Source organism: Bufo gargarizans, chromosome 2 (genome assembly GCF_014858855.1).
Source record: "Bufo gargarizans isolate SCDJY-AF-19 chromosome 2, ASM1485885v1, whole genome shotgun sequence".
NCBI classification, from domain to species: domain Eukaryota; kingdom Metazoa; phylum Chordata; class Amphibia; order Anura; family Bufonidae; genus Bufo; species Bufo gargarizans.
The window spans coordinates 357,310,956-357,323,680 of NC_058081.1; the positions used below are offsets into that span (position 1 = coordinate 357,310,956).

General features: G+C 43.3%; 1 protein-coding gene across 1 annotated transcript in view; it reads left to right on the forward strand.

The window, feature by feature from the left end:
* The first annotated feature begins 516 nt into the window (after nucleotides 1-516).
* Nucleotides 517-12,725, forward strand: part of LOC122926093 — a 103,861-nt gene continuing 91,652 nt past the window's right edge. The window contains exon 1 of the mRNA XM_044277479.1: nucleotides 517-619. Coding sequence (XP_044133414.1) covers nucleotides 601-619 — 19 coding nt within the window. The 5' untranslated portion in view covers nucleotides 517-600. The remainder of the gene's footprint in view (nucleotides 620-12,725) is intronic.

Consider the following 12,725-nt stretch of genomic DNA (forward strand, 5'->3'; position numbering starts at 1 on the left):
GCGCTGAGCGCTATACCAAGCACAGCCTTCTCAAACAGCTGATCGGCGGCGGTTCTGGGTGTTGGAAATTTTCCTTCCTGTTTTATAAACCTTCAGGCTATGCACCTGCTACAGCAGAAGCAGCCAAACTGTTGGACGTTGCAACCATGTGGCCGAACTCAAGACATCCTGAAAGTGACTGTGGACCAGACAATTTCTCAGGTTGTAAGCCCTCCTAAAGATAATTTGTGGGGAGGCTGCAATTGCATCTATGAGGACAAGGTCCAATTTCAGTGTCCAATATGGCTTAATTTTCTTTTCTGAGATTTCCTTCTTATTCTGTGAGTTCAGTAATTGTGTGTAGTCACTTTTAAGAGCTCTCTGAAAGAGCAGTTTCAGACCATATTTGGGTTTCCCTTTTTAGTGAACCTCAATCTAAGACTGTGCTTCTTCTGTAAAATCTTGTTTGGTGAAACAACTTCTCAGCCTGAGGCACAACTTTAGGCACTACTGCTCTGTTTAAGTGGTAGAGCATGACTGCTCTCCCATTTTAGGAGGGAACTAGTCTCTGTGGGTTTTCAATAGACACCAGTTACCAGATCACCCCCGGGGCCTCCCTGGATGCTCACATACAAGAAAGGTAAAAAAATCCCTATTCATTTCACATGTGAAAGTTAATCCTAGGTAATTCATGTAAAGTCAGGCACCAAACCTTTGAAAGCCCTCCCTGTCTCCATTCCATATAACAAAGATACCATCAATATTATGGGCCCATAGTCATATATTGTCAGTGTCTTCTACCAGGAACTCCTAACACCAGCCCATAAGCAAATTAGTATATGACAGGGCACAGGAAACTGTTGTTAAATGTGAAGTAATTCTTGGTCAGGGTAAACTCCACAGGTTTTAGGGCAAACTGACTATGGGCATGAAATTGATAACCCATTGCTTTAAGGAAGAACTTAACTGCCTGCAAGCCACAGTTATAAGGAATGGAGGAGTATATGGCCTCAACATTAAAATCCCATAATAGTGAATGGGGATCTGGCGGTGCACGGTGGTATCTGTCTATGCTGGATACAGTGAACTCTGGCAGTTTGTGAACTCAGAGCAGGCTGTCGGAGTACACAGCACAGATGTGAACCCGTCCTTACACTTGCATAAATTCCAGTTCTCCAAATTAGCAGCAGTCTGATTGATAACTACATCAATACATGGCAAGTCCCCAATTGGAGGCAGTTTTGTACTTTTCCTTTTTAAATCAGTGAAGGCCTCTTCCTCTTTAAAGGGAATCTGTTGTTATTTTTCTGCTACCCTCAATTTTAACCACTTAAGGACCACAGGTTTATACCCCCCTAGTGACCAGGCCCTTTTTTACAAATCGGCACTCCACAACTTTAGCGGTTTATTGCTCGGTCATGCAACTTACCACCCAAATTAATTTTACCTCTTTTTCTTCTCACTAATAGAGCTTTCATTTGGTGGTATTTCATTGCTGCTGACATTTTTAAATTTTTTGTTATTAATCGAAATTTAACGATTTTTTTGCAAAAAAATGACATTTTTCACTTTCAGTTGTAAAATTTTGCAAAAAAAACGACATCCATATATAAATTTTTCGCTAAATTTATTGTTATACATGTCTTTGATTAAAAAAAAATGTTTGGGTAAAAAAAAATGGTTTGGGTAAAAGTTATAGCGTTTACAAACTATGGTACAAAAATGTGAATTTCCGCTTTTTGAAGCAGCTCTGACTTTCTGAGCACCTATCATGTTTCCTGAGGTTCTACAATGCCCAGACAGTACAAACACCCCACAAATGACCCCATTTCGGAAAGACACCCTAAGGTATTCGCTGATGGGCATAGTGAGTTCATAGAACTTTTTATTTTTTGTCACAAGTTAGCGGAAAATGATGATTTATTATTATTATTTTTTTTTTCTTACAAAGTCTCATATTCCACTAACTTGTGACAAAAAATAAAAACTTCCATGAACTCACTATGCCCATCACGAAATACCTTGGGGTGTCTTCTTTCCAAAATGGGGTCACTTGTGGGGTAGTTATACTGCCCTGGCATTCTAGGGGCCCTAACGTGTGGTTAGTAGTTTGAAATCAAAATGTGTAAAAAATGGCCTGTGAAATCCGAAAGGTGCTCTTTGGAATGTGTGCCCCTTTGCCCACCTAGGCGGCAAAAAAGTGACACACATCTGGTATCGCCGTACTCAGGAGAAGTTGGGGAATGTGTTTTGGGGTGTCATTTTACATATACCCATGCTGGGTGAGAGAAATATCTTGGCAAAAGACAACTTTTCCCATTTTTTTTATACACAGTTGGCATTTGACCAAGATATTTATATCACCCAGCATGGGTATATGTAAAATGACACCCCAAAACACATTGCCCAACTTCTCCTGAGTACGGCGATACCAGATGTGTCACACTTTTTTGCAGCCTAGGTGGGCAAAGGGGCCCACATTCCAAAGAGCACCTTTAGGATTTCACCGGCCATTTTTTACAGATTTTGATTTCAAACTACTAACCACACATTAGGGCCCCTAAATTGCCAGGGCAGTATAACTACCCCACAAGTGACCCCATTTTGGAAAGAAGACACCCCAAGGTATTCCGTGAGGGGCATGGCGAGTTCCTGGAATTTTTTATTTTTTGTCACAAGTTAGTGGAATATGAGACTTTGTAAGGAAAAAAAAAAAAAAAATCATCATTTTCCGCTAACTTGTGACAAAAAATAAAAAATTCTAGGAACTCGCCATGCCCCTCACGGAATACCTTGGAGTGTCTTCTTTCCAAAATGGGGTCATTTGTGGGGTAGTTATACTGCCCTGGCATTCTAGGGGCCCTAATGTGTGGTAAGTAGTTTGAAATCAAAATGTGTAAAAAAGGACCTGTGAAATCTGAAAGGTGCTCTTTGGAATGTGTGCCCCTTTGCCCACCTAGGCGGCAAAAAAGTGACACACATCTGGTATCGCCGTACTCAGGAGAAGTTGGGGAATGTGTTTTGGGGTGTCATTTTACATATACCCATGCTGGGTGAGAGAAATATCTCTGCAAAAGACAATTTTTCCCATTTTTTTTATACAAAGTTGGCATTTGACCAAGATATTTATCTCACCCAGCATGTGTATATGTAAAATGACACCCCAAAACACATTCCCCAACTTCTCCTGAGTACAGCGATACCACATGTGTGACACTTTTTTGCAGCCTAGATGCGCAAAGCGGCCCAAATTCCTTTTAGGAGGGCATTTTTAGACATTTGGATCCCAAACTTCTTCTCACGCTTTCGGGCCCCTAACATGCCAGGGCAGTATAAATACCCCACATGTGACCCCATTTTGGAAAGAAGACACCCTAAGGTATTCAATGAGGGGCCTGGCGAGTTCATAGATTTTTTTTTTTTTGCACAAGTTAGCGGAAATTGATTTTTTTTGTATTTTCTCACAAAGTCTCCCTTTCCGCTAACTTGGGACAAAAATTTCAATCTTTCATGGACTCAATATGCCCCTCATGTTATACCTTGGGGTGTCTTCGTTCCGGAATGGGGTCACATGTGGGGTACTTATACTGCCCTGGCATTTTAGGGGCCCTACAGCGTCAGAAGAAGTCTGGAATATAAATGTCTAAAAAAAATTACGCATTTGGATTCCGTGAGGGGTATGGTGAGTTCATGTGAGATTTTATTTTTTGACACAAGTTAGTGGAATATGAGACTTAGTAAGAAAAAACAAAAACAAACAAAAACTTTCCGCTAACTTGGGCCCAAAAAAATGTCTAAATGGTGCCTTACAGGGGGGATGATCAATGACAGGGGGGTGATCAATGACAGGGGGGTGATCAGGGAATCTATATGGGGTGATCACCCCCCTGTCATTGATCACACCCCTGTCATTGATCACCCCCCTGTAAGGCTCCATTCAGACGTCCGTATGATTTTTAACGGATCCACGGATACATGGATCGGATCCGCAAAACACATGCGGACGTCTGAATGGAGCCTTACAGGGGGGTGATCAATGACAGAGGGGTGATCACCCATATAGACTCCCTGATCACCTCCGTCATTGATCACCCCCCTGTAAGGCTCAATTCAGACGTCCGTATGATTTTTTACGGATCCACGGATACATGGATCGGATCCGCAAAACACATGCGGACGTCTGAATGGAGCCTTACAGGGGGGTGATCAATGACAGAGGGGTGATCACCCATATAGACTCCCTGATCACCTTCGTCATTGATCACCCCCCTGTAAGGCTCCATTCAGACGTCCGTATGATTTTTTACGGATACATGGATCGGATCCGCAAAACACATGCGGACGTCTGAATGGAGCCTTACAGGGGGGTGATTAATGACAGAGGGGTGATCACCCATATAGACTCCCTGATCACCTCCGTCATTGATCACCCCCCCTGTAAGGCTCCATGCAGACGTCCGTATGATTTTTTACAGATCCACGGATACATGGATCGGATCCGCAAAACACATGCGGACGTCTGAATGGAGCCTTACAGGGGGGTGATCAATGACGGAGGTGTGATCACCCATATAGACTCCCTGATCACCTTTGTCATTGATCACCCCCCTGTAAGGCTCCATTCAGACATCTGTATGATTTTTTACGGATCCACGGATACATGGATCGGATCCGCAAAACACATGCGGACGTCTGAATGGAGCCTTACAGGGGGGTGATCAATGACAGAGGGGTGATCACCCATATAGACTCCCTGATCACCTCCGTCATTGATCACCCCCCTGTAAGGCTCAATTCAGACGTCCGTATGATTTTTTACGGATCCACGGATACATGGATCGGATCCGCAAAACACATGCGGACGTCTGAATGGAGCCTTACAGGGGGGTGATCAATGACAGAGGGGTGATCACCCATATAGACTCCCTGATCACCTTCGTCATTGATCACCCCCCTGTAAGGCTCCATTCAGACGTCCGTATGATTTTTTACGGATACATGGATCGGATCCGCAAAACACATGCGGACGTCTGAATGGAGCCTTACAGGGGGGTGATTAATGACAGAGGGGTGATCACCCATATAGACTCCCTGATCACCTCCGTCATTGATCACCCCCCCTGTAAGGCTCCATTCAGACGTCCGTATGATTTTTTACAGATCCACGGATACATGGATCGGATCCGCAAAACACATGCGGACGTCTGAATGGAGCCTTACAGGGGGGTGATCAATGACGGAGGTGATCAGGGAGTCTATATGGGTAATCACCCCTCTGTCATTGATCACCCCCCTGTAAGGCTCCATTCAGACGTCCGCATGTGTTTTGCGGATCCGATCCATGTATCCGTGGATCCGTAAAAAATCATACGGACGTCTGAATGGAGCCTTACAGGGGGGTGATCAATGACAGGGGGGTGATCAATGACAGGGGGGTGATCAATGACAGGGGGTGATCAGGGAGTGTATATGGGGTGATCACCCTCCTGTCACTGATCACCCCCCTGTAAGGCTCCATTCAGACGTCTGTATGCGTTTTGCGGATCCGATCCATGTATCCGTGGATCCGTAAAAATCATACGGACGTCTGAATGGAGCCTTACAGGGGGGTGATCAATGACGGAGGTGATCAGGGAGTCTATATGGGTGATCACTCCTCTGTCATTGATCACCCCCCTGTAAGGCTCCATTCAGACGTCCGCATGTGTTTTGCGGATCCGATCCATGTATCAGTGGATCCGTAAAAATCATACGGACGTCTGAATGGAGCCTTACAGGGGGGTGATCAATGACAGGGGGGTGATCAATGACAGGGAAGTGATCAGGAAGTCTATATGGGCTGATCAGTGGTTTATAAAGGGTTAATAAGTGACAGGGGGGGGGGTGTAGTGTAGTGTAGTGGTGTTTGGTGCTACTTTAGTGAGCTGCCTGAGTCCTCTGGTGGTCGATCCTAACAAAAGGGACCACCAGAGGACCAGGTAGCAGGTATATTAGACGCTGTTATCAAAACAGCATCTAATATACCTGTTAGGGGTTAAAAAAATCACATCTCCAGCCTGCCAGCGAGCGATCGCTGCTGGCAGGCTGGAGATCCACTTGCTTACCTTCCGTTCCTGTGAGCGCGCGCGCCTGCGTGCGCGCGTTCACAGGAAATCTCGGCTCACGCGAGATGACGCCTATTGGCATTAGTGTGACCTGGGAGAGCCGCCGAGATGACGCCTTTCGGCGTTAGCGTGGCGGCAAGCGGTTAAATCCTTACAGCTCCAGTTCATGCCAATGAGTCCCCATATTCACGAGCCCATGGCTGGTGGGTGGGGGGAGCCATGAGCTCATGAATATGGGGACTCATTGGCATGTGATGAAGCTATACAAGATTTTGGCAAAATGGTTGGGTCAATTAAAGAAAGCGACCCAGCATTTCACTAAAGAGACTTGTCACTACTTTATGTTGCCCTTAGTTAGGACAGCATAAAGCTGGTGGCAGATTCCATTTAAGAGTATAGTTCTCATTTAATCAATGTAGCAATATAGCAGTTCTGGGGCCTCTCAGATGCCAGGGTTGCAAATGACCATGGCATGCTAGGGGTTAAAAATCTGTGATCGGTGCTATTGCCAATCACTGACAATGCCTCCAAGTGTTTGCTGTGTAAAGCAGCAGGCAAGTGATAGCTATGGCGCCTGCTTATGTACAATAAAAGTTTATTCTAGAAAAGTGATGTCTACCCAAGTTGCTTGGTCCACTACAGATCTGTGTTTGGGACCTGATTAATCTGTATGTTATACCAGTACAATAGAGTGATTGAGCTTTGTCTAAGTGATAATGTTGCACATTGATGATGTCTGATAATGGCAGTGAAATCTAGTATCCGCAATTAGCACAATGTATAATAAGTGCCCTGTATATAGCTAGCTGTTCACTCAATGTTGCATTATTCTGTTTATCCTTTGTATGACATAATTAATTATGCCTTATATCTAGTAGTGCCCTTTGTGCACAGATAAATCAAAAGTTGAAACGACATCAGAACCTTTAAAACAAACCACATATATAAGACTCATGCACATGACTGTATGTATTTTGCGGACCACAAAAACCGGATCAGCAAAAAATATGTATGACGTCCGTGTGCATTCTGTATTTTGCAGAACAGAGCAGCTGGCCCATAATATAGTTGTGGCGAAACCAACCTCGCCACGGTGTTTTGGAGGGGGCTGTTTGCCCGCCTCCTGCCCTGGGATTATGGTCCCTTAAGTTATTGGGTCTTAAGGCACTTGGGACGGAGCCCTCTGTCCCTGGATTGCATCATTTGCCTTACTTGCTTGGATGAAGCACATGGTAAGAACAATAGATAGCGGCCATTTTAGCTCACAGACACTGTTCTGACTTTTCCACACGGTGCTATCTTGCCTGTATTTGGTGCACAGAGACATCATTCAGTAGTTTGAAACTACCAAACAGGGGACACATTTATTAGTGACTATTTTCGGTATAACTTGTATATTTTCAGTGTAACTGGCATAAAACTGTATCTTCCAAACTACTGAACGGATGTGGGTGAATTTTGGATATGTGGTTCGCCCAGATCTCCCGATTCCGAGGATATATTGGTTATGGGGTTATTGCATGTTTTGGGGTTCCTGTGATATGTTTTATAAAACTGTATTTCTCTGCCTTTGATAATTATATTCGTCATTGTGTTCAATGGTCATCATCGGCAGAGGGGAGGATTTTGTGTGGGTGTGTTTCTATTGTCCCATTGTGTGTTTAAATGGTGATGTCTGTCTTGTTGTCTCCACATGTGTATTGGCGATCTCCCCTTTGTCCTGAGAGATAATTGGATTATTCCTCGGTTGTCTCCCAGGCAGAGGGGAGGAAACCATGATGCATTGTGGGGATATGTTGTATCTGTCCTGTGTCGCAGTCTCCCTTCTGGTCCTCTAGGGGGCGGGAACGATTGGTTGCTGTATTTACATTGTGTGTGTTGTGAATTACTGATTGGTTGGATTTCAAAACCCTGTGGGCAGTACTATGTTTGTTTTTTTCAATAAAAGAGGCTGTACTTGAAGTACAGTCAGACCACTGCTAGACCCTCAAGACGGAGCCTTGTCTCGTTATTGGGGGGATTCCCTGTATGCTGTTAGAGACTGATTGCCAGGAGTGTAAGCCGATTGGATGCTTTTCCTGTTCATCTGCTGGCAGCTATTTGTGAGGTTCCAGTTTGGAGTGCTATTTTGTATCCAGTTCGGGAGGTTGGTGTTCTGCAGTAGCTGTGCCTGTCTCTCGGAAAGGGGCATATCGCCTAAACGGATCTTAACCCCTTGTCTGCTGAAACGGTCCGTTACAATAGTAGTCCTATGCTTGTCCATAATGCGGACAATAATAGAACATGTTCTATTTTTTTGCGGAATGTAAATACAAACATACGGAAACGGAATGCACGCGAGTAATTTCCATTTATTGGCGGACCAATTGAAATAAATGGTTCAGCATACGGTCCAAAAAAAACTTAACGCACATGGAAAGAAAATACGTTTGTGTGCATGAGACCTTATGCTGCACGAAGTTTGCATATAATAACCCCTTCACGCATTTTGACGTACAGGTATGTCATTGCGTGCCAGGGGATGTGTGGAGCGGGCCTCTGCAGTGAGGCCACTCCATACGCGTGATCTGCCGGCTGTATGATAAAGCCAGCATTCGGCCGCACTGACAGGAAGCAGCGGTCGGGCCGCCCCAGCCATTTAACCCCTCAGGTGCCACGATCAAAGCTGATTGCGGCACCTGTGAAGTGATACGGCTCCATCTTCCTTCCGATCGGAGCCCCCGCAGTGAAATCACGGGGCTCCAATCGGTTGCCATGGCAGCCTGGATGCTGCTGAAGTGAACCAGGCCTGCCATGGCTTTCTCCATGCTAAGCTATGCACGAGGCATAGCGCAGAATGGAGTGTTCAAAAATCCTATTCACCGTAATAGAGATCTATTAAGATGAATTGGAGAGGGGATCAAAAGATCCCATGTATGAGGCCCCTATGGGCAGTAACGTGCCCAGCGGGAGGCAGGGGCAGCCCGCCCTGAGTGCCGGCTCTCGCGGGGGTGTCAGCAGGCCCAAAAGCAATGAGCGCTTCCATCAATACAGATGGAAGCGCTCATTGCTGAAGTGCTGACAACCACATACTGCGGCGGGGCAGGGAGCGGAGCGCATAATTCCCTGCCCTGCCACCGATCACTGCCATAGGCTTCAGGCCTATGTCATCGCGCACGCCTGTGCCAGGAATCAGCAGCACAGTGCCAGGACTCAGCAACACAGTGCCGGGACTCTGCAAGCGAGCACAGGTAAGTATTTAGCTTTTAGGTTTCTTTTCTTCTGTTATGTGCCAACTTTGGGGGACATGAGGGGGCCGGGGTGCACACAGGAGGACGTGTGGGGGGAAAATAAAAAAAATTAAAAACACAAATTTTGGGGGTCATTTTGTCCCCCCAAAAAATTGAATAATGGTGATCAAAATGTTGTATATACTACAAAAACGGCATCAATGAAAACTATGGTTCGTTACACAAAAAACAAGCCCTTATAAAGCTCTGTAGACCGCAATATTAAAGTTATGGCTGTCAGAATACAGCGATGCAAAAAAAAAATTAGATTTTTCTAAAGGTTTACAAGTAGTAATACAAAAAAAAAAAAAATCAAGTTTGGTATGGCTGCATTCGTACAGTATTGAGCGGCAGAATAAGAATGTCAGGTCATTTTTAGTGCATAGTGAATGCTGTGATGTCAAAACCCCCAAAACCTTGGTGAAATTTTTATTTATTTTTTTCATTTTTGCCACACAAATATTTTTTTTACTTTTTTCTAATACAAGACATGGTGAATTAAATGGTGGCATTAAAAATGCATCTTGTCCCCTAAAAAAATAAGCCCTCATATAGCTATGTGAACAGAAAAATAAAAAAGTTATGGCTTTTGGAACACAAGGAGTCTGGTCTTGAAGGGGTTAAGGAAAAAGATATTCACATGCATCACTTTATAGAAACTGTAGTAGGAACATATACTATAGCTGTTTCATAAGTAACAAAACATCACAACAATCACAGCAAAAATAATATTAAATATATGTGATGTGTAAATCTTATCTGTATAGAACCACTTTGTATTATCAAAAAAAGAATTGCATGTACTGTACAATAGTTTTTGATTGGTGATTTGGGTGTGGTTCTCAACCACACTACCAGTACCCAGGGAGGCTTCATGTGAAATTGACTTGTTAAGGTTTTCACTTTTCTAGTCGTAGAAGATACTTTTGTAGTCACTTCATGATTTTGCTCTACATGCTGAAACTCCAGGGGCTGACCTTGTTATCAAATATATGAGTAGGTGTTAGCAGGAAGTGTTGTCCGTTCCAGCTCTATCTGAGACACCATTAACTAGAATGGGTAAGAGCTACTCAGGCTGGTTTCTATTTTCTGAGTTAAAAGTAATATGGGGACAATGATGAAGAAAAGTTGTGGCTATGCATATTCTCGGAATCAAGAGCACATTAGCAGCTGCAGAAGTGGTTACGTTGTGAAATTCTTCCCTGGCATAATGTCTAATTCTGCTATGTGACTTCTTCCCTTCAGTACCCTTTTTACCCAAACTGAGCATTATAAAGATCATTTTACATGCAATAACATTTAACCTTAGGTTAAGGCGTTAGGTTGCATGATGTCCTTTGTGGGTAGTGTTTTTTGTGCCCTCCCCACCCACACATACACATACATCTCAACAACCGTTTTATGAAATTAAATAAATACACTAAATTAGTAACATCTAATTTGAAATGTAAAGTAACACCTTAGTGGCCACCAATACGCCTTTTATGATAGTCACTAAGGAGCCTTCGGCTGGGCTGCTGCCTTTTTATGCAGATCCAATATAAGTGTTGCATGGGTCTCCCATGTAGTGGAGAGCTGGTGCTTGGCCATGCTCCTGCTCGAACAGCCCGGACAGGTAGTAATGCTGATAGTGGCTATGGCATGTAAGTGGTTACAGCGGGAGTGAACTCCATCTGTCTCCCATTTGCACACCACAAATGAGATAGCAGGGTGGCGATTTCAGAGCAGGTAGGCTGGAACCTAGTGAAAGCCCAAGCCCTGCCTCCAGTTTTTCCAAGCAGGTTGTGCCTCTGGGGGAACAAAATCATGGAGCATTAAAGGGGTTTCCCTTTTTAAACGACTGGACTATCCTCTGGATAGGTCATCAGCATCTGATCGGTGGGGGTTTAACACCCGAGACCCCCACTCATCAGCTGCTTGAGAAGACACCGGCACTTGCTGTAGCACCATGGTCTTCTTGCAGCTTAGGCAAGGTCATTAGTCACATGGTTTATGTGCAAGTTGTGATACCAAACACAGCCAGTGTACAATGTGTGGTGCTGTGCTTGGTGAGCTGAGAAAAGACTGTAGCTCTACTGCAAGTGCCGGTGCCTACTCAAACAGCTGATCAGCAAGGGTCCTGGGTATCCAGAGCATAGGTCATCAGTATTAAAGTCTTGTTAAACCCCTTTAAAGAAGGTGCTGCCTAACCAGCAGCAGGCTTGAATAAAAAGGACCACATTCCTTTTGAGCCATGTTTTACTCTATATTATTCAGTGTTTAGTTTGCCAGAAAAACAATTCATAGTGAAAAACTTTACACCAGTTTCTAGCATAAGTTATAAGTCTCTCAGGCCACAGAGGCTATGAGTTGCCACTAAGCAAAGCCCACTTTTTTTTTTTGCCCCAAAAGTTTCAAGAGCTGTATTTAACCCCTTCCAGGCATAGCCAATTTTCACCTCCCTGGCACAGCCAAATTTTTCAAATATGTCACATTATGTGGTAATAACTTTACAAAGCTTTTACTTTTACTTAATTATTCAGACAATATTTCATGACATATTGTACTTCATGTTACTGGTAAACTTGGTATAATAATTTTCAGAAAATTTGGAAAAATGAGCAATTTTCTAAATATGAATTTCTCTGCTTTTCAGACAGATAGTGATACCTCAGAAAAATAGTTTGTTAGGACATTCACAGGGCATTGGAGTTGCATTCATGGAAATGGAGTCAAAGCTAGTTTTGGGTAGAGTCGGAGTCAGTAGAAATGTGACTCCAACTTAAAAAATATTATGTTATTAATATTGTGTAATTAAGTTATTAGCTTTCATATACATTTACAAACGTTTAGAAAGTTTATGTTCTATTAGTCTAAGTAGAGTGTTCTAGTGGGGATATACAATCAGGTTTCACCTCTAGTGTGTTCTCCCAGGAAGAACAGGAAGACAACATAAATTGTGTAATTTAGTTATTAGCTTTCATATGCAGTAGATTTACACAAGTTTAGAAATGTTAATAATACATATATTTTATGTTCTATAAGTCTTAGGCCCTTATTTATCAAAAATCAATGATAAGCAGGGTGTTCTAGTGGTGATATACAATTAGGTTTAAATAACAGGAAGACAACATAAATTACCCAATTTTAAAAACTACACCCTTCAAATTATTCATAACTGATCTTTGTTAACTCTTTAGGTACTCCACAGAAATGTAAGCAAAAATGGATGTGAAATTTAAATACTGGGTTTTCCATTTTAATGATACATTGTTTCCAAGGGTTAAAAGCCCCAACATATCAATATTCATTGCCCTGATTCTGTAGTTTACATAAACATCTCATAGGTGGTTGTAATCTGCTACATGGGTACAAGGAGGAGGTAGAAGGAGCA